At 29.5% G+C, this 21,678-nt stretch overlaps 1 protein-coding gene across 1 annotated transcript; it reads left to right on the top strand.

Annotated features, from left to right (window-relative positions):
* Positions 1-1,090: 1,090 nt before the first annotated feature.
* LOC107455404 (U1-hexatoxin-Iw1c) lies at positions 1,091-15,812 on the top strand. The gene is made up of 4 exons (XM_016072959.4): positions 1,091-1,153; positions 7,787-7,901; positions 10,479-10,597; positions 15,602-15,812. Exons 1-4 carry the CDS (start codon positions 1,112-1,114, stop codon positions 15,710-15,712), a joined length of 387 nt encoding a protein of 128 aa, XP_015928445.1. The 5' UTR covers positions 1,091-1,111; the 3' UTR covers positions 15,713-15,812.
* Positions 15,813-21,678: the final 5,866 nt, after the last annotated feature.

The following is a 21,678-nucleotide window of genomic DNA, read 5'->3' as shown; positions in this document are numbered from 1 at the left end:
AGGTTTATATAATATTTCTTTTCATGAGCTGAAAAATTAAAAGCATTTTGCTTAGTATAATTATGCTAAGTCAGTGAGAAGGAAAGCAAAGAAATTTGAATATGCATCTGATCGTCCTCCTTCAAATCTTTGCTGTTTCAGCCCATAATCAAATATATTTTAATGTAAGTTCAAAATGTAATTGAATTTTCTGTTGACAAAAACTCTTTTTTTACTATTGACATACAGTATTTTGTTATAACTCATTCCATGTTTGAGGGAAAAAGGTGACGTAATCGTATTATTTAAAATGTAAATATAAACTTGAGACATACTTTATAAACAAGTTCGTTTATTATCGAGGTAGAATGCTGTTTTTCAAAACTTTTTTACCTTTGTAAATATGGTAAAAGGCAAAATTAACGGTAGGCCATCGATCACAATGCAACTAAATGTAACAAATAGCGATTAAAAAGCTATTTTCCAGTCAATACTAGATTGACATTTTCTTGGTAAAAATGCACTCCAGGTTCATTTTTTTAATTTATTTTTTACTAAAATATTGAATCATTATAGATATTTTATGGCGCTCTGAAATTGTTTTACTTCAGGTTTGTTTCTTAAATTTTAGAAATGGATCTTGTAATGTTTACCATACTTTGTGAAATGCTTGAAATGAAAAGCCTTACAATATTAATATTAACAGCATCGTTAATCAAATAAAATTTTCAATTCTTGAGGAAGTGGCAACATATATTTTATAAAGTGGCAACTATCCCCTACAATTCTACTACTGGCTACTGGCCAGTAGTAAGATGTCTTAATTTTGGCCTGTACGTTTCAACTCGTATGCTTTTCTTTTGTTCGGCAAAAATATTCTTTCATAGTATAAGATACTCAGTTTTGGTAAGTCGCCAACAATCAAATCAGAATAGATAACAAGTACGGATAACAGATAAATAAGATCTATTACACCAGGTGTCTATGAAATGTCAACAAATGTATTAATGACAAATGTTTGTTTTCCCACTAATATCATTTTGTGTTTAGTAAAATTACTAGATACGTCGATATTTAAAGGAACAGCCACAGAAGTTGCAAGCACCGCATCAGTTCGTTTTAAGTGAGAATCATGAAGATATTCTGTATCGCTCTTTGTTTAGCAGTCTTCTTGGTGAGCTAGTTTTCGTTTTTAAAGAAAAATGTTTCACTTTTCCTTAAAATAGCTATTAATTATATTATTTTGCTAACTTGTTAGAGGTTACAGTCAGGCTTGCAAATAATACGAATCTTTCTGCAAACTTTCTGCAAATCTCTTTAGTAGCCACCTCATTTTGGCGTAATGTGTTTGAAAATCATGGATTTTTTTAAAAGTGTTTGCTTTTTATAGAAGTCCATATTGATTTATACAGCGGGGATAAGTTTGGTAAAGAAACAGAAAAAGTTGAAAATTGAAATTACAAAAACTTTATGTCCAAAAATAATTTTTAAATAATTGAAAAAATATCTGAAATCTGAGCAAGAAAAAAGTGTATGAAGGAAGCATTTATCAACAGAATGTTATCAACGTTTTAATAAAAATATCGATGCGAGATTTTATTTATTTATTTAAATTGTGTAAATATAAATCTAAATGTATGATTTTTAAATCGCGGGACTACGAATCTCGAAGTTCGATTGATTTTAAAATCGCGAGAATACAAATCTCGATATTTGATTTGAAAATAACTTGAAGGCGAATCTCGATATTTGATTTTAAAATCGCGTGAGTACGAATCTCGATGTCTGATTTTAAAATAGCGCGAGTAAGAATCTTGTTGTTAGTTCTTAAAAATAGCGCGAGATCGAATCTCGATGTTTCATTTTAAAATCGCATAAATACTAATACCGATGTATAATTTTTAAGTAACTTAAACACAAATCATAATATTAATTTTTAAATCACCTGAATACGAAGTACGATATTTGATACAAAATTGTGAAAATATGAAACTCGAGACACGATTTTAAATCGCGTAAGAAGGAATCACGATGTGGGATTTTATATCATATAAATGTCATTTTAAATCGCGATTTCATTGGAAATAAAAGGCGAAATGATGATTTTTTTTAGAATTCGAAGAAGACTTTCTTTGAAGAGGCGGAATTTCTTTTCTTTTTTAGTAATAAGGAAAGATTTTCTACGATTGTGACGAATTTTCCACGAACTGAGTTCTCGCGTTTGTGTGTATTATACAGGAATCCTAAAAATTTTAATATATTATACGTCCTAATAATCCTAACTTAATTTAATTTGTACCTAAGCTAGTAGCGGGCGAAGCGAGCTTGGTTTGCAAAGCAAACCATATAAGATTGCGTAGCAATTTTTGGGGGGTGGCGAGCGTTAGCGAGCAGGGTGCGCAGCCCACTAGTAAATATAATATCATCAGTTCGTTGCAAGACAATAGTTATTGACGCATTGAGGTCACAGGCAAGTTTAAGTTTGTGTATATAGTGCTGCAAATTCACTACACAAATCTACTGAATGAGTTGAACGTTATAATACTCTCTATTGATTGTTGCACATTTTTATAAAGAGTAGTGATGGAAAATTATATAAATATTATTTCGTCACAGGATAGGATTTTTGTGAATAACTCCTCGTGGGTAAATATTTGCCAAATCCTATCTTTATATGTGACGCTTATCACGCATCATGTTAAAAAGTCAATATGAAACGGTATGATTAAAAAAAAACATTACTTTTAAAAATTGAAAATAATTTGGAGTAATTTAGGTCTTGAAGAATAAAAGAATGGCTGTAAAAATAACCCTAAAAACAAAATTTTTAAACTTTAACAAAATTGATAGAAATTTGTTTTATGGCTCTTGTATTTAAGGAGTTCTCTGAATAAATTACTTTTCAAGTTTAAGAAGTAAACAAATAAAACTACTTTAAATGGACTTGCCTTTATTGTGTCCTCATCAGCCTGAAATGGCATAGTGCAAATTAATCTTAATTTTGCCGGATCTAAATTTTGCAAACCAGTTTTGGCACTAGGGTCTCATCAAATAGGGTTTCTTCTTGCTTTAACAGCATTTTTACCTTTTCGATAGTTGAAATGCAAAATATGCCGAAGAAAATATTGCTTTTTGCTTTTTGCTTTTTATATTTGAAAGGGCATCAAACAAAACCTATTGGTTGGAAAAAAAAAACGAAATTACTTTCCGAACAGTCAATATTTTAAACTCTACATCTAAACATACAAAATTTACCGATGCAATATTCCTAATAATAATTGATAATACTTTCTTCAAATATTAAACATGATGAAAATTCTTTTTCTGCAGCAAATAATTATTACTTGTCCTAAAAACTAAATTTTTTTTATGCTAAAATGATATAAAAATTTTATCAGATGCAGATATAATTAGTTGTCAAAAACAGACATTGCAATAAGAAAATAATCAATGAAGAGAAGTGCTGTTTTTTTAAAAGCATTAAGACAAAACTTTATCGATTTTTTGTCCTTTCAGATATAGAATAAAATAAAAGTTAAGAAATTAGGAATAAAATCTAACTTTTTCATAATTTCAGATATTAATTATTTATGTCATTATTATTAGTAATTTGAGTATTTGTTGTTAGTAACTAAACAAATTTTATAAGTTGAAATAAATATTCTACAGCTTCAATGCAAAATTTCTACTTGGCTCAAATCTGAATTTTTTCAATAAATCAGAATGACTATTAAAAGTTTTGTCCGCAATTTTTAACTCAGAATGGAATACGTTTTTTCCTTCAGTTTTGGAAAAAGAACAATGTTCGTAATTTTTAGTTCCTGGAGAATTTTCCTGGAAAATCTATCCTCCATTCTAAATTTTGTAAAATTTTCCCTTTCGGCCAAACTCAATTGTCGAAGGGGTGGAGCCGGGGAGGTAGAATTCTAAGGATTCTCTTAATCCTTTGGACACAACTCTATTTGGCAATATTTCTTGAAACATGAAAAATATACGACCATCTTCTAATCCCAATTTGAGATATATATATGCTATTTTAAATTTTTGATTCATTTTTTTTTCTGATAAAATAATATCTATAGAATTTTGAAATCATCATTTTAGTATTATAATTTTTTTTTTATATTTATGATAAATATTCGTAATTAATATTAAAATAGCGTTGTACAAATTGTTTTTTTTCATTAATTTAACTCCAACAAAATCTAACTTTGAAAAGTCTAAAACCAGACAAATGTATAATTTTAAATTACTTACTCAAAACCATAAATCACGTAGCTTTTTTGCTTGATATTTTTGAAAAAATATCAATCGAAGCTCTAAATATTATCAATCACTATTTTTTTCTAATTTAATAAATCGATGACTTTATTTTTTTAATATTTTTCTAAAAGGTATGCTCTGTCATCAAACGTTTGTTAAATTTAACAGAAAATCAAGAAAACACAAACAAAAGCTTAACTTAAAATCCAAGATGGCGTGGCTTTTAAATTAAATTACTGCCGTTAATCATAAGGATCTTTCTAGGACAACTGTAATTTTTTTGGGCGTTTGTGACAATATTCCGAAGAGAAAAATTTAAAATATAGAAATATGGGGAATGAAGCATTGACAGGGGTTGGACAAAATAATGGAAACACTGCTATACTAACTCATTTTTTCATATTGCTCATGAAATATTTAAAGAGAATTATTGTGAAACATTAGAAGTGTCATGAGATTTCTCATGCATGTCAATAAAGTTAAAAGTATTTAGAGATTTGAGGGACCAATAATAAATTACGAACTGAAAAAAGTGTTTTTGAACACCCTGTGCCAAAAAATACAGCAACAAACTTATAACTCATGCCAATTAGGTTGATTGTCATATGAAATAATTGCACAAAAGTTCGTAAACCAAACTTAAATATTCATTGAGATATGGATATTTTTTATAAAATACTAATTTTTTTGACTTACGTTTTCTTATTATCGTTCAAAAATTCAAACAAATTGAACAAAAGTTTCTGAGTAATATTTAATTAATAATAAAAATATCATTTTGAAATTTGAAAGAAATTCGTTAAGAATTTGCTTAGGATGTGAGTATTTAAAATAATCCTTTCATACTGCGCATGCGCGGATGACATAAATTTCTTCTTCTTTCATAATTTCGTTTAGAATTGTATTTTGTAACTTATGAAATAACATCGATTTTAATATCTTGAAAAAGTAAGCAATTTCTAACAAATTTCTAAGTAGCTTTTGAACGTTTTTATCGAAAGCTCTGAATAAGGGTTGTCCACAAATTACATTGAATTCCACAAATTTCATTTTATTATCATAAAACACAATTTCATAACAAACGATAAAACCCTAAAATGATTGTCCAGATAACAACTAGTCACGGTAATAGGAAATAAAACATGATTTATAAGGGTGAGATCCTATGTAATGCCTATGTCATTTTTAATAAATCTTTCATAGTACAAAATTAAATTTGTGGTAAACTCCTTACTGCTCAAAGCTTTCTTTCCAAGTTAACAAAAACTACTTAAAAATGTGGTAGAAACTTTTTAAATTTTCAAGATATTCAAATTTGACTGTTTTCATAAGTTATTAAATACGAATTATAGTTATCAAAAAAAAAATTATTTCCTTTTAAATGTTTTCTGAGCACGAACTGCATGAAAATATTACTTTATTTTCAAATTGAAAGAAGTTTTAAAGATGTTCTTTGTATTTACAAACAAGTCCATTCATGTAAATGAATAATTAAATAAATCCCACAATAAATCCTATAAAAGAGACATACAGCAGACACCAAACTTGATTTATCTAAATATAGTATTTATTACGCATATAATCAGCCATTTTGAGTAAACAAACTGAGTAAATGCAAACAGTCAATTAATTAATATTCTATTTGGTAAAGACATTGTTATCAAAAGATAATTTTAACAAGCATGACATAAAAGCCATTTATTCGGTTAAATTAGCTTTCAATTTTGTACTTGATAATAAGAAATATAATTTTGAAAACCAGAATTTCTGGTAAATCATTACCATACGAAAGTCAAATCATAAATGAAAGGTTTCAATACTCTATATTTAAATTTTATAATCATAAGTATTTTTTTTAACAGAAATGTTATTACCATATAAATTACGTCACCAGATTTTCCCTCTGTATTTGGCGATAGTCAAATGAATGAAGCGAAAAATTTCTGTGTTTATGTACTATAAGTAATAACACGAAAGAACTTTTATTTTACATATTTTTTTAGTTATTGTGGCAATTCTTTTCAATTTTAATGTTATATACTATTTTTAAACTATTCCTTTCACAAATTGAATTTTCACAAGAACCCAAAAGGAAAATGTTTTTTTTTTCTTTTCTTCTTTTTTGCGCCTGTACCAACAAAATGAATTTTGAAAGTTGAAAGTCTGTACTTGTTATAGTTAGTACAAAAATTTTCTACGACTCTTTAACTATTTCATTTGTGCTTCTTTTTTTATCTTAGTTGATTTCTAAAATGTTTAAAAATGTGATTTTGTTTCATTGAATGAATTCCGGTCGTTTGCTTTTCTTAAACTTATGAATAATAATTATGAACTCTTAATTAAATTAAATAAATTTTTTTAACTATTTATATAACAATATGCAATAATACACAGCCTATGCATAATTTAACATATGCATAATAACAATAACAATATTAAGAGAAACTATTTAAACGAATTATAAAAAAATATGTTATAGGGACAAGGGAATTAACAAATACTAAAAGTTGCATTTTTTCATTATCTTATATCACCATCTGACCTAGACACAATATTTTTATAACACTGCACTCATGTTTCATCTTTAAATTCCGTGGTAGGAACATTATGTAATTGATCCTGACTAAACTATGATGTTGATCCTTATTTGACACTTGTTTCGTAGTTTCTTCGACGCAGCCAATATCATACATAAATTTTATGATACAGCATTAGAAGTATATTTTCAGGTAATAAAATCGATTTTCATGACTCAAAACTTTTAAATCTCTCCTATTTCTTAAAGTTAGTTGTATTTAGTAAAGTGAGAAAAATAGAACAGGACAAAGAGTACACAAATAAAAAATTAATTAATCCTCAAACAATAAACTATAAAAAAAACTCAATAAATGGTATAATTCAAAGATTTTTATACATAATTTTCGCTATTAGTCAAAAAAAAAAAAAAAAAGCCCGCTGTAAGCAATACAAGGTTGTATTATAAACAAAAGTTCCTAACTGATGACGTTGGTTCACTGGAAATAAACAAAAATTATTAGCCCTCCTTTGTTCATGTTTACAGCCCTGTGCAGTCTACAGAGCCATCTGTTAGTATTTTTTATTACTAGTTTAAAAAATTATGATTTTTTTACATATCAATATACCGTTTATTTCATTCTTTTGTTTTTCATTATTTCAGAATAAATAAATTTTGAAACAGGGTATGTTTTGATTGGATACATTCGTATTCTTTTCAAGAAAAATCTACCAGTTTTACATGTTGGAAAACTAAACACTTTTTGATGGATAGATCCTATTTAAATGTTCTATTTTGTGAAGTTCTTTTTATAAGATTTTAAAACACATTACAAATACAAATACAAAAAAAAAATGGATGATTTAAAAATTAAAGTTTAAGAAAAAGAGAAAAGCAGTGCATAATTTTCACGAAGAAGTATTTAATGATTTTGAATACTGAAGGCAATAACTTCAATTGTAGTTGCTTCTAATTTCCATTTTTATTAATTTTTATGCATGTTCTTACTCTTATGATGACAATTTACAGGCAGTCGAAGGCAAGCGCTGCTCTGGACCAGATGACTGTGAAGCTGACCAATGTTGTATCGCAAGGAGCATTCTTGGATTCGTAAAAGGAGACTGCAAAAAATTAGCTTCTAAAGGTAAACCAAAAGTTGATTCAGATTAATTTTAGTTTAATAATATATATCAGATTTCTCTTATATTTTAGAATGAAAGACTGATCAAAATAGATATTAAATGTATCAAAATATTTTTCTTAGCATTCCCCCAACAGCCTGCATTGATCTTGAAAGATAATGGAGGTTAAGGTTCATGAATTTTTAACCAACAGCAAGTGTCATTATAGGAATGTGGTCAGCGTTACGTATTGGCCGCTATTATTTCCTAGACTAACTGATACCTATTATTTGAAGGTGCCACCACTAAAGATCTATCCTCAGTTCACAATGGCGCAAGCACCAGCAACTTTGACCACTGTGCTGACCCATATATATTCATTTATATCGTTTTACGTCAAAAATTTTGAGTAATCAAATCAGTAAACATGGAATGCAAAATTTGGAGTATGAGGTTTCTGACCTTTGTTTTATATTTAATATACACAGTAAAAACTGATAACATTAACACCAATAATTAATAAAGTTTCCAGTAAGCTCTGATGTTTATACTACTCATCAGTGGTTGGTTGACAACAGGCTGGAGGATGGGTTAGGTGGCAGGAGGAAAATTTAAAGATGATATATATATATATATATATATATATATATATATATATATATATATATATATATATATATATATATATATATATATATATATATATATATATATATATATATATATATATATATATATATATATATATATATATATATATATATATATATATATATATATATATAAACTGATGTTTGTAGAAAATGCAACACCATGAAGGAATCATCAGAATCAAATGAAATTCGCAGCAAATGTCAATTATAGGATATTATGCAAATTAATAAAGTTTCAGAGCCATCGCGCGTGCGTGGCGCGCGCAGCGCCCTCTGAATTGATGCTGAAAGCGTATAAATAAAGTGCTGTAGCGGACGTTGAAAATAGTCTATGATTATTTGTTAGTGGCAAACGTTTAGTGAGACCTGAGTATGCCTCCACGACGGAAGAATAAGAAATTCAAGCAACTTACGGAGTTTGAACGAGGGAGGATAATCGGCCTTCGAGAAGGAGGATTTTCCTATCGCGCAATAGCAGCTCGTATGCAGCGGAACAGTTCCACAGTGATGCGAGTTTGGAAGCAGTGGACCGACGAGCACCGAACAACTCGAAAAACAGGCACTGGACGACAGAAGGTGACGTCAGAGCGCGATGATCGACACCTGCTCCGCATGGCGGTGAATGATCGCACAGCTTCCTCCAGGCAGCTGGCAGCACATTGGTCTACTGCTACAGGTGTACAATTGTCGGCTTCGTCAATTCGTCGTCGTCTGCTGCGCCGTGGATTGCGTGCAAGGGTGCCATTATACAGGATTCCCCTCACGGCGGATCATCGACGGCTGCGTCGGCAGTGGGCTCTTGAGCACAGAGACTGGCGAGCTGATTGGCACCAAGTTGTCTTTTCAGATGAATCACGCTTCAATTTGTGGACCCATGATGGCCGTGTTCGTGTTAGACGTTATGCCGGTCAACGCTGCCTTCCTGAGTGTATTATTGAACGACATAGTGGTCGAACACCCGGAGTTATGGTCTGGGGTGCGATTTCGTATCATGGACGATCCAATTTGATACGAATTGAGGGTAATCTCAATAGCAACAGATACGTCCGTGAAGTGCTACAGCCCGAAGTCGTTTCTTTCCTTCAAGGCATCCCTGGAGCTATCTTTCAGCAGGATAATGCACGCCCACATGTTGCGCGGACTGTTAGAGACTTCTGTTCAGCACAACGCATGCAACTTCTTCCTTGGCCTGCTTATTCGCCGGATATGTCGCCTATTGAGCACGTGTGGGATATGGTTGGTCGGCGTCTCACTCCTGATCCGCGTCCTGCAGTTTCCAAAGACGAACTTTGGTTGCGCATACAAGCGATATGGAATTCTCTTCCTCAAGCAGATATTCAACATCTGTTTGACTCCATGCCACGTCGTATAGCAGCACTTATTGCAGCGCGTGGTGGCTGCACCAAATACTGATTTCGGACGCTTAATTTGTTTCTTTTGTTTTGAAAATTTCATCATTTATTTGTATCAGTACAAGTCGTTTCTGCATTAAATTTCATTTGATTCTGATGATTCTTTCATGGTGTTGCATTTTCTACAAACAGCAGTTTATATATATATATGTATATATATATATATATATATATATATATATATATATATATATATATATATATATATATATATATATATATATATATATATATATATATATATATATATATATATATATATATATATATATATATATATATATATTACGATGTTAAAATATTTTATACAAATTCGGAAATGATAGCACAAATTTCGCAAAAAATAAACATAAACAAATGCGAAGATGTCATTCAAGCCGTGACGTCAAAGGCTTTGCGCTTGTACTTGATTTTTGTTGAAAAGTATTTATGCGGGTTTTAAAGTCTGTTTAGAAGCTATTTCTCTCTTATTTTTTTATGCTTGTGATTTGCAATACTTAAAAGAAATATTTTTATTTGTTTCTAATGTGTTTAGGTGACCGATGCAGCGTTGAAGATGACAGGTTGCCATTCCACGGAGAGAAATACATTTTGTTCTGCCCTTGCGGTAATGGTTTGTCTTGTGAGCCCACAGAAGTCAAAGACATTCCTTTTGTAAGTATTACATGGATGTTACTGATGTTACTTTATAATTTATTATGCATCCGAAAATATTCAAGAGGCGTTTTTGAGTGAGAAATTAAAAGTAGGTTATTTCGTGCCATCGCATTTTATTTCGTAAAATATAGTCGCATAATTTTGTATTTGCAGATTCTCGTTTTTAGAACCTAAATCTTTTATAAAACCTGCCTAATATGATAGGAATTGTCATTTACTTAAATTTTTAAGCGTGGCTGAAGCCAGGTGATTGTCAAATGAAATGGTATGTGGTTGATTTCAAAGAAGGATGATATAAAACTTTTGTGCTGATTCCTGATGAACCCTGATTACCTCCTTACTCACTTTTTCCATATTAAATATGGTGTTGTTTTGAAGAAAAAAATCACCCTTTTCAGTAGACAAAATCGTGCTAATTTTGACTCAATGCTGCTGAACGAATTCACTGACGACACAGTGTAATAATAATAAAGAAATAAAACTGCAAAATTTTAAATAAATAAAATGAAGATAGTAATTTATTTCGAGATGACATCTATTAAAAAGGGGAGATGCTGCAAAAAAGTTACAGGAAAAAATATTTTTTTGTTTGCTTACTGTTAGATACTTTAATAGGTAAAAATGTATAGCATCAATATAAGAAGAAACATCTTTAAGAAATCAGTACAATAATTAGGTTTCACAGGTAACATAGATATTATTGCCCAATTAACCACAGCACTTACACAAATTTTCTTATCTTTAGAGAAATAGGCTATCAGCATTTGCTTAAGAATTTACACAAATAAAACCAAATATATGCCTTCGCAAAATCTTGTTATAATAAGAAATTGAAAAATTGGAGAGTAAAATTTTGAGGCTGTTAACTGGTTCTGGATTTACGTTTTGAAGTAAACAACAGAAATGATATTAAAACTGAAATTCAAAAGAGAATTACTATCACCAACAGATGTTTTAATGGAATTGAAAAATACCTGAAATGGAAAGTAATCAAAATGAAAATAATTGTTTTATTGTATAAGAGTCTTATAAGACCTGTTTTAATAAATACTTGTGAAACTAGGTTTATGTCTCTGTCTGATAAGAACATGAATGGTATCTTTGAAAGAAAGATTTTAAGAGTTATTTCTCTGATGGAATTTTAAAAAAAATGTACGCGTTTAAGAAGATCAAATTTGGAACTCTATCGTTCATACAATAAACCTGACATCAAACGACAGCAAATAAGAAGGGCAGGCTACGTTGTTAGGAAAAAAGCAGCACTTAAAAAAGTAAATAAATAAAGAAAAAAAAATCGTTTTTCATTTAATTGAAGCGCGGAGAAAGGACACCTAAGATAGATTGACGTGCTTAATAAAGACCTCCTATAGTCTGGAGGACCAGGAATTTGAAAACATTAAAGGGAAGAAAACTTGCCTGGAAAAGGCTCTTTGAAAAAGTTAAGGATCACCCTGGGCTGTCGAGCCATCCAGGAGGGAATGATTTTACCAGGTTCTGATATTGAGCTGAGAATCACCCTTGGTAGTATTAAACTTATTTCACTTGTAAAACTGGTTTCTTATAACAACTACGGAAATTTTGTTTCTGCTAAATTTTTATTTACTGATGTAAAAGTACCTTCAGATTAAGGTGGATTTTTTTCATTACATTACGAACTATTAATTTATTTCTTACCTTTAATGCTTTAAAGTTGCTTAACAATGGTTATTTTAAAATTTATTTTTTTTTTGCATAAAAAATAAATGAAGTAAAAAGATGCAAAAGATTATTGGAAAATTCTCAAATAACTGAAGATCAAAAAATGAAATATGAGGTGATCAAAAAATGAAATAAGAGGTGATCAAAAAATGAAATAAGATGTGATCAAAAAATGAAATAAATAGGGAAGTGAAAGATGCAAAAAATAAAGGAAACGAAGGATATAAAAATAAAAATATGACCACCGAAGCCGACGTCTTCAGGGAGTACCGGCCTCGGTAGCCATAGCTAATTGAGGGAGAAACAAATGCCTAAATTAACTCCCTCAGTACCACGATGGTTTTGTATAGAAGTCCAGGAAAAAACATGAAATACAAATAACAAATTAAGAAAAGAAACTCAAACAAAATCATCAGAAAAATAAAAACTCACTTAGTCACAGGTCAAACATCGATTCCACAAGCAAGTCGAATGAAAAGAAAACACTAAGAAACTAAAGAAAACAACGCCCTCTATTACAATGCGCAGATGGAGAATAAAAAGAAAGAAGTCAAGAGAAAGAAATACGTAACAAAAGAAGTTTCAAAGAAGTTTTTTCTATTTAGAATTAAAAATATTTGTGTTTTCTTTTAGTATAGTGAAAGATGTAAAGTTTTAGACACAATTTTCGGAATTCTTTTAAGAGTTTTAACTAATGGTGCAGTACACTGTAATGAGACTATAACTTAAGCAGAAGTTGCCAGCTGACAATGGTGTATGCTGCACAGATCAGTAAAAATAAATACAAATTTTCTAAATATTGGTCTGTACGTACCAGAAAAAATCGGAATGAAACGGAATTATTACTAGAATTCTTTGCAGCCAACTGTTGGAATAGTCTGAAAACTTTTCTTAAAAAACTAAATTCTCTTTCGAATTGATACGACAGCTCTTTGTGGGCCAAAAAGTTAATTTATAATCTTTTTACAATCTGTTCACCACTTAGCCAACCTTTGCTAGATGGTCATTCTCTGTGTTATAAAGTCATTCTCCATGCAGCCAACCCACCTTTAGTCTCATTCTCACTGAATCGCACCTCCGATCAAAATCCAGTGAGAATGAGAACTTGATTAATGAAATATGTTTTTCAGCTAAAAATTCACAGATTTGGATGAAGATTAGAAATGCGTGAATCGTGTGCAAGTGTGAACAAGTTCTTTGTCTAGGCCTGTCTCTAACTTGTGTACTAATTAGTTAGAAAATGAAGTCTCTGATAGTAAAAGAGGATAAGTTAAATTCGCAGATGTGTCAAACAATTTTAATGTGGTTTATTTTAATTGTTGATGCCGCTGCCTCTCTATGCAGCTTGCACAGATCATTAATGTATCTACACCTTTGAATTGTTTCAGAATTACCTAATTTTGGAATTGGGCTCTCTTTCGCTGGTCTTCCTGTTTCTAAGGGTTAAAAACGAAACATAAAACTTTATTTCCTTAATTTTTAAAATTGCTTTAACTAAAATATTTAAACGTAAGGTTAAAAGTACTCTAAAATTTAGACATGTTACCCAATTACTTTGAAACATTTTCTTTAAATATAAAATAGAATATTCAAAATTTCATTTTTTTTTCTCGACAACGTCACGAAATTATTCCTCTATAAATAAGGGAGTTTATCTACAGTTACCAAAGCAAATAATATTAAGGGACCAATTAGTCGCGATTTTTGGAAATCCTTTCTAAGCTTACAAGATTCCTCATTATGACGTAAATCCAGTTGATGTATTTTACAAGATTCCGGAACAATTGAATAAGCAGAAAGAGATCAACGTTTTCAGTGTTTTTTGTTTCAACCGACAGGAGAGTGCAGACGTTTGTTTCCAAAGTATATATATATATATATATATATATATATATATATATATATATATATATATATATATATATATATATATATATATATATATATATATATATATATATATATATATATATATATATATATATATATATATATATATATATATATAGTATATATATATATATATATATATATATATATATATATATATATATATATATATATATATATATATAGTATATATATATATATATATATATATATATATATATATATATATATATATATATATATATATATATATATATATATATATATATATATATATATATATATATATATATAGTATATATATATATATATATATATAGTATATATATATATATATATATATATATATATATATATAGTATATATATATATATATATATATACATATATATATATATATATATATATATATAGTATATATATATATATATATATATATATATATATATATATATATATATATATATATATATATATATATATATATATATATATATATATGCATCTTTTTCGGAAAATGTAAGTTTTAAAAATAGAAATTACAAAGAAAAAAAATTCTTTATGAATTATAATTGCAATTTAATAAACAAATACACTGAATAATATATGAAACATAAATTTCTTCCCTTTTTTTCAAACATACACTTTAAAAAAGTGATTTAAAAAAATGTGTCTCGAATCAGGTTTGAAAAAAAAAAAAAAAAAAAAAAACATTTTTTAAAATTAAATACGAAATTTAAGAAATTTAAATATACTTTGATGAACATATTTCTAAGCATTTTTAAAGTAAATATTGCTAAATATATACTATATTACTATTTACATTATGTAAATATTGCTATTTAAAGCACTCGTTAGTTGTATAAAGCTTGAAAACCAGTACGAAAGTGTATAGCTACAGAAACTCATTTTTTGGCAGTTGAGATCGTTAGCTATGAAATGAAACATATTCTTAACTAAAACAAACTTTTTTTTAGCCAACCTCAAGGTAAATGTATTGTTTGTCCTAGAAATGCTCTTAAAAACATTCTAGTAAGAGACTGGAACATGTCTTTATATTGTCCCCTCGTCCATAAGGCCTTAAAGTGAAAATTAACTTCTATGTTACTTTTAGTTTTCATTATGTTACTTTTAGTTTTCATTCTGTTTCACTATTATTTAAAAGTGTCATATTCTACCATAAAGGTCATTTTATTGAAAGCAACTGTATTACAGATTTTCGAAATAACCTTTGTTCAGGGGGGGGGGGAGCTTAAAATTTACAACTGTTGACTAATAGCAAAATAATGAGGTTAAATATTGTTAAATAATTATAAGATGTAATGAGAGTACAGTCATCATAGTCTTTGGATAAATAATCAAAATAATAATGGTACTTCATATTTGTTTATTTAATTTCTAAATGTGTTATAGATTGGAACTATCCGATTGGATGAGAGGTGCACAGAAGGAGTCACTACTGCTCCCCCACCTGAAGCATCAACAAAGCCTGAAGAACCAGAACCAGAACCTGACACTGAATAAGAAATAAGACAATTTAAAAACGAAATTTATTTGTGAAACACATTGAGTTCCGTTAGATTAATGTTGGATGGTTTATGAAAATAAAAAAAGCTGAAAATTGTCTGGTATTCTTAAATTTATGAAATTTAATTTGTCTCCATGTAATAAAAACGAAGTTGTCTCATATTATAGTTACACCGTTTTGTAGACGTTTTAATAGACTGTAAAATCACGTGATTGGATTTAGTTTTCCCTCACTGACTTTTATACTTTTTTGGTTGTCATCACCTTAAAATTAATAAACGTCGTTTAAGTATTGCTTTCCTACAAAATGTTTTTGTATCCACAATTTAAATACATTTACTTGTAATAATTATATTTTTTTCTCGCTCCCTACAGCTATTACTGAGTTTTCGTTTTTGATTATTTTCCAAATTAAGAGTTTATCTAAAAGAGTTGTTTCTTTATTGTAACGTAATTTTAGGAGACTACCTTCTTCGGGTAAAAATATACTTGATGGTTTTTAGCAATTAAGATAAACTTATTTGAATCGGTGTCTAAACTTATTAACTGCTTTAAAATTGCATTAGTTTTTGATGCAAATAATTAACTATTTGTTATTATAAATGTCGGTTAAAGAAATTTGTGCTATGATTTAGAAAATAACGACCAGCTTCATGTACAAAGTGGTGATGGACGCACAAATTGTATTTAATGTATCAGTCTGTATGGCCTGTACCTTGGCCTGTATCCTTGTTTGCCATGGCCTGTACATTAAATGATTGTTATGAAGTCATAAAATTTGTTATAAAAATAAAACTGAAATTTTATACGCCATTTTAATAATTAATTGCTGAGCAAAAATATTTATGTTCGCTAATAGATTTTAGAATAATCCTAAGGGAAATGTTTGGGCGTAGGAAGCATAAGCAAACATAGTTTCTTTTAGTGTATATATGATTGAATAATTTCATCTTTCGTAGGAAAAACTGCTTTATGCCAACACTAAAAAATTTCGGATGAAATCATTTATTTATTAGCTATAGCAATCCAGGGGCGGAGCCCTCTAGTACTTCTAGAAAATTTTAAATGTGTATTAAAATTGCAAAATTAGTTTCGTGTAACTGAAAAATGCGTAATATTATAATAGATTCAGTTATTGATTGTTAATTTGAGTTAGTTCAGGTTTCTTTTACTGCAAACAGCGATAAATCCGTTTTTTATGATTTAGAATAACGGTATTCTTCAATTGTTTGCTGTTACTAATGTTACTAATATACTATAAAAAATCAAGAGTCTTTGTGAATGTCTATCTGTGTTTTATTTTTTCCAAATATCTACCAGAACCATTTGTTCTAGGATCTTGAAGATACATTTCTTTACAGTTACAACTTAATTGTTTCCTTTGTTTTAAAAAATTGATGGGAAATACTAGTGAAATTATTATTATTTTTTAAAAACTACGATCCCTTTCGCTTACATTTTGCTTGAATAATGTAATGGATATAATCGAAATATTAAATAAATAAAAATTAGATATAAATATAATCACAGATTACAGGTAATTACTAATTTTAAAAAAAAAATTGTCTTAACTCTCGTAACCTTTATCATCCTTCTACGGAATGCTAGCGTTCCGAGGAACAAATTTTGGGAACCGCTGCTCTAAAACGAAAAGTGGTTGAAATTTAGATTGCATGATACAACCCCCCACAAAATTTAATTAATAAAATGTGGTAAATATTTAACCATACAGATTTAAAGGCATTGTTCATTTACGTCCAACGAATCAATAAATTACACAGAAAAAATATACTTTCTAACATTCGAAAGATCATTTATCATTGTCAAAAAGAGTGAAGCTGTCAGCTAATAAATATTTTCTTTTTGTTTCTTGGAAAGTGCCATACTTAACTATTCCTCGATTCTTCTTCTTGAGTTTTAAAAAAAAATATATATATATATCTATAACGCTATTATATGTTAAGATGCATCTTATAGACTTCCTTATAAAAACGAAAATAGAGAAGACTTGTTATTGGGTGTCGAAGGTCACATGACCCTCTTTTAGTATCCGTGAATTATTGATGAACGTGAACCTGCAGACGAGAGAGATTGGCGTTGGGATTTCAGCCACGGAAATTGCGTCTGATCCATGCCACGCATAGAGGATGAATTATTTGCTTTTATGTTGTGACGCATATATTTATATATTTTCCAGCCTTCTTCGGAAATATTTGCTTTTAGAAGTTGAAAAAAAAGTTTTTGACAATTTCTTTTAAGAAAATTAATAATATAAATTTAATATAAGTGTTTTCAAACTTTGTAATTTGAACCTGCTCTGTAACTTTACAAAATATATTTTTCAGTTTCAATGCCTCTGTTTTAAATTTCATGTAACTTTTTGAAGTTATACTTCTTATGCGACTTCCAACAAGGTTGCGTTAAACGTTTAACACTACATTTTTATTGGCCGGGAAATCACGTGGTGGGATCCAGTTTTCCCTCATTCATTTCCATATTGTTTTGGTTCTCACTAGCATAAAAATAATTAAAGTCATAAAATTATTGTTTTTCTATAAATATTTTTTAGTTAGTTTTGATACACATATAATTTAATAGGGTAGTATTTTTTATTTTCAAATTTAGTGGATAACAATTGTAAAGAATGAGTGAAAACAATCCCACGGACAAAGCGACGGATTTAAGGTTATGTCAAGGTACGTCTCTTGTGAATATCAATTGATTGTTAGATTTTCTCTTTTCTAATTGTCATTTATATTTCACCAAATGCAGCCATGAGGGATATTAAATTATTTACTGCAAAATCTTTATTGCCGCTATCCACTGCAGGTTCACAAGCTCTGGCACACGTTACTGGTGAAGAAATTGATTATTGTGAGCGGTCTGTGATCCTTGCAGTAGATTTCAATGTGAATTTCTAATTACCTGAAGCTGAAACATTATTAACCTTCCTTAAAGACAAATTTGGATTGGAAATGATAAATGGTAGAAATGATCCAACAACCAAAGGGGTAACTACCATTGATGCAGTTTTTGCAAGAAATATTGAAAAAATAGAACTCAAACATTTCGTATCTTACTTTAGTTATCATAATCTCATTGTAAATGTTATAGATTTGGATATTTCTCCACTCGAAAATGATAATTAAAAGATGCGATCAATTGTGAATTGTAAGCATTGTTAATAAAGTTTGTCTTAAAGAAACAAGATGATTTCACTAAAAATCAATTTCTACCCCTTCCTATTTTCATTTCCACATTACGAAGTTTCACTTCTTCCGCGCATAGGGACTCCACGCACTACTTTTTTTTTTAAAACTTTTCTTTAGCATTCAAAATCTTTTATTTTTAGTTTCAGATTTTTTTTTGTTTCCAAACTTATTTAATCTAAAAATGATATTTTATTGCGATGTAAACTATCAGGACTAATTATCGCGGTAATTGTTCTTGTTGATGTTAATTCATCGTGCCTTATCAGCATCAATTATCAGTTGTAAGCCGAGGTGAGTAAGATAAGCACTAAATGGCATAAAATAAATAAAATTAACACACATTGTAAAATTACGCCTGGGCAGCTCCTTCGATGCTACATGTATTAAGGGTGTTGCAAAACTAATGACCAAAATTCTGAGAGGTAACATTATTGTTAACTTACGATAACGAGCAGCTTTCACAGTACAATATGGGATCGCAATGCAAAGGTCAAAGCACGAGATGACGCTTTCCATAAACTGTGTGAAACATCGTTTCATCAAACTGGTGATTCGACTGCTGTTAGTGGCGAGATATTTAGCGATATTCAAATACAGAAACGTTTGATATACACTTACATGAAACTGCGAAACGAAACTCCACAGGTGTGTAAGCGTTTGTGTAACTGTATATATTCCCTCGCCAATTGTCTGAAGCTCGTTCAGTGACTACTGTTTTGCGGGTAAACTGTTACGTGTTTATCATATATTATTGGAGCTAAGTTCTAGGACAGTCTGTGCGATGCTCCAAATTTTGTAAGATAGTCAAAAGTTTCTTTCTGTAGGATCTCTTTTTTTGTTTTTGTTTTTTGTTTCAAAATTTATTGTTGTTTCAGTAACGTACTAAATAAGGAATGTAGAGCTTAACTCTGTTCAGTAAAAAAAGTAAATTAATATAAAAAAATTTTCCTAGCTTTTTTGTATAAATATGAAGAAAAAAGATTTTAAAATTTTTTTTACTGCATAAAGCCTTTTGAATTAAAGCTTTAAATCTAGCAACGAGGTTTAACTAAATTCGAAAAGGGTCGTAAAGCAGAAACACAGAAATAATTAGAGTGCTTTGACCCCTGCTGACTTCGCTCACCAGCCCCCGTGATGGTTACAATCAGTTTTTGCTTTTTAACAATGAACAGATTGTCGCATCGACTTACAAAAGTAGTCAATTACAATACCTTAAAGGGCTTTATTGTATTCATACACTATAAAAACTATAGTGTAATTCCTATCCGAATACAGTATTGAAAAACTCTAAAAATTGAGTTTATTTCAAATTAATGCGGAATCAAGCGTTTATGCGCACTTTAATAGGTATAGTTAAACCTTAACAACAACTATTGATGAAACTTACATCAATCTCAGGTACTTACACTCCATTCATGAAGTATTCGTCTGGAGCCTCGTACTTTACCTGTCCGAGTTAAGAGCTCCTACTAGCAGCAAAGCTACAGTCGCCATAGCTCAAGCGAGTGCTAAGCTCACGCAAGACATCTCAGCACGTCAAGGGGGCAACAACTGCCGAGGGTATCCTAAATTAATAATTTTTGCTTTATATTAGATCATAAACTTCACTAACTCTTATGTTTATCGTATCTAGCTGTAAATATAACTTTTAGTGTTAATGAATAACAAAAATGAAGGTGACAACTTTACACATGAACCGGGTTTGCAAACCAGCGATGGCTGGTGGATACGAATTCTGCACCCGGTTCGAGCCGATCACAGTGCTGAGGTAAGACATTCTCAGTGGTAGATAGATTATGAGTCCCCTCGCGGTTAAGCTAACCGTGGGAGCAGTGCCGTAACGCAAATGCTCGTTATTTCAATTAATAGGTCCGCCACAAAGGCTAATTTCTCCCATCACTTGATCCAGGAGATCTATTATCTTCTGGATAGGGTTCAAAATTACATGACTTCGGAGTAGTACATTGGTAGTCTTAAACCCAAAATTGGGTCGGTAGTTCAACGACGGTTATAATATAAAATAAAATTTGCTTCTTAAAGTAGAAGGAAGTAGACATAATGTCTCGAAAGTGAAGTTACAGTTGTTCCATTATGGACAGTTTCAAATGTTTTCCGTCTACCCTAATTGAAACAGTTGTCTTTAATCGTAATTATAGTATTGCACAGTTAATCTGCTGCATTGATCCGTATTTTATTGTACGGTAAAAGTTAAAAGAAAATTCAAGCAGCAAATTCGTATTGTAATAATTTTTTTTGACTGGTTAAATGTAGTAGATGATACTAACAGTATTACAATACTTGTTCAATATCTTCCTAAGTGCTGAGGTAACTTCCTAAGTCCTATATTTTCAGCAGTGCTTTTACTTGTAAAAAGATACTTTCTTTCTTGTTATAGAGTACTTTTTATCATTATTTACATTGATTGCAATGCTTTTAACAGCATTAAGAATTAAGCTAATTTGTGGCAAATTGTAAATTTGTTAATAATAATAATTGTAATAATTAATAATTAATTAATAATAATTAATAATTTGTAAATTTGTTCAATTTTTTAAAAAGACAATTTTGCATTCAGAACTTTTAGTCGTTTTTACTATATGTTTTTCTATTTTTTATTTTTAAAAATTCATTAGTATTGCGCTAGTTCAATCTATTATTAGGAATTTTTCTAATGAAATATAAATTTGAATATATTGGAATATAGACAATACAATATCAAAATATGTGTCCGAAAATGTGAAGTAGATTAAT

The sequence above is a fragment of the Parasteatoda tepidariorum genome, chromosome 7 (assembly GCF_982258835.1).
Source record: "Parasteatoda tepidariorum strain Cologne lab strain chromosome 7, Ptep-v5.0, whole genome shotgun sequence".
Lineage (NCBI taxonomy): Eukaryota > Metazoa > Arthropoda > Arachnida > Araneae > Theridiidae > Parasteatoda > Parasteatoda tepidariorum.
The sequence above is the reverse complement of the archived record's forward strand: the minus strand, read 5'-3'. Positions and strand labels throughout refer to the sequence as shown.

Bases quoted from the DNA above. Each gene is read 5' to 3' on its own strand.
- LOC107455404 (XM_016072959.4), top strand. From the start codon at position 1,112: ATGAAGATATTCTGTATCGCTCTTTGTTTAGCAGTCTTCTTG. The intron at 1,154-7,786 runs GTGAGCTAGTTT...GACAATTTACAG, and splicing joins TTTGTTTAGCAGTCTTCTTG to GCAGTCGAAGGCAAGCGCTG. The intron at 7,902-10,478 runs GTAAACCAAAAG...TAATGTGTTTAG, and splicing joins CAAAAAATTAGCTTCTAAAG to GTGACCGATGCAGCGTTGAA.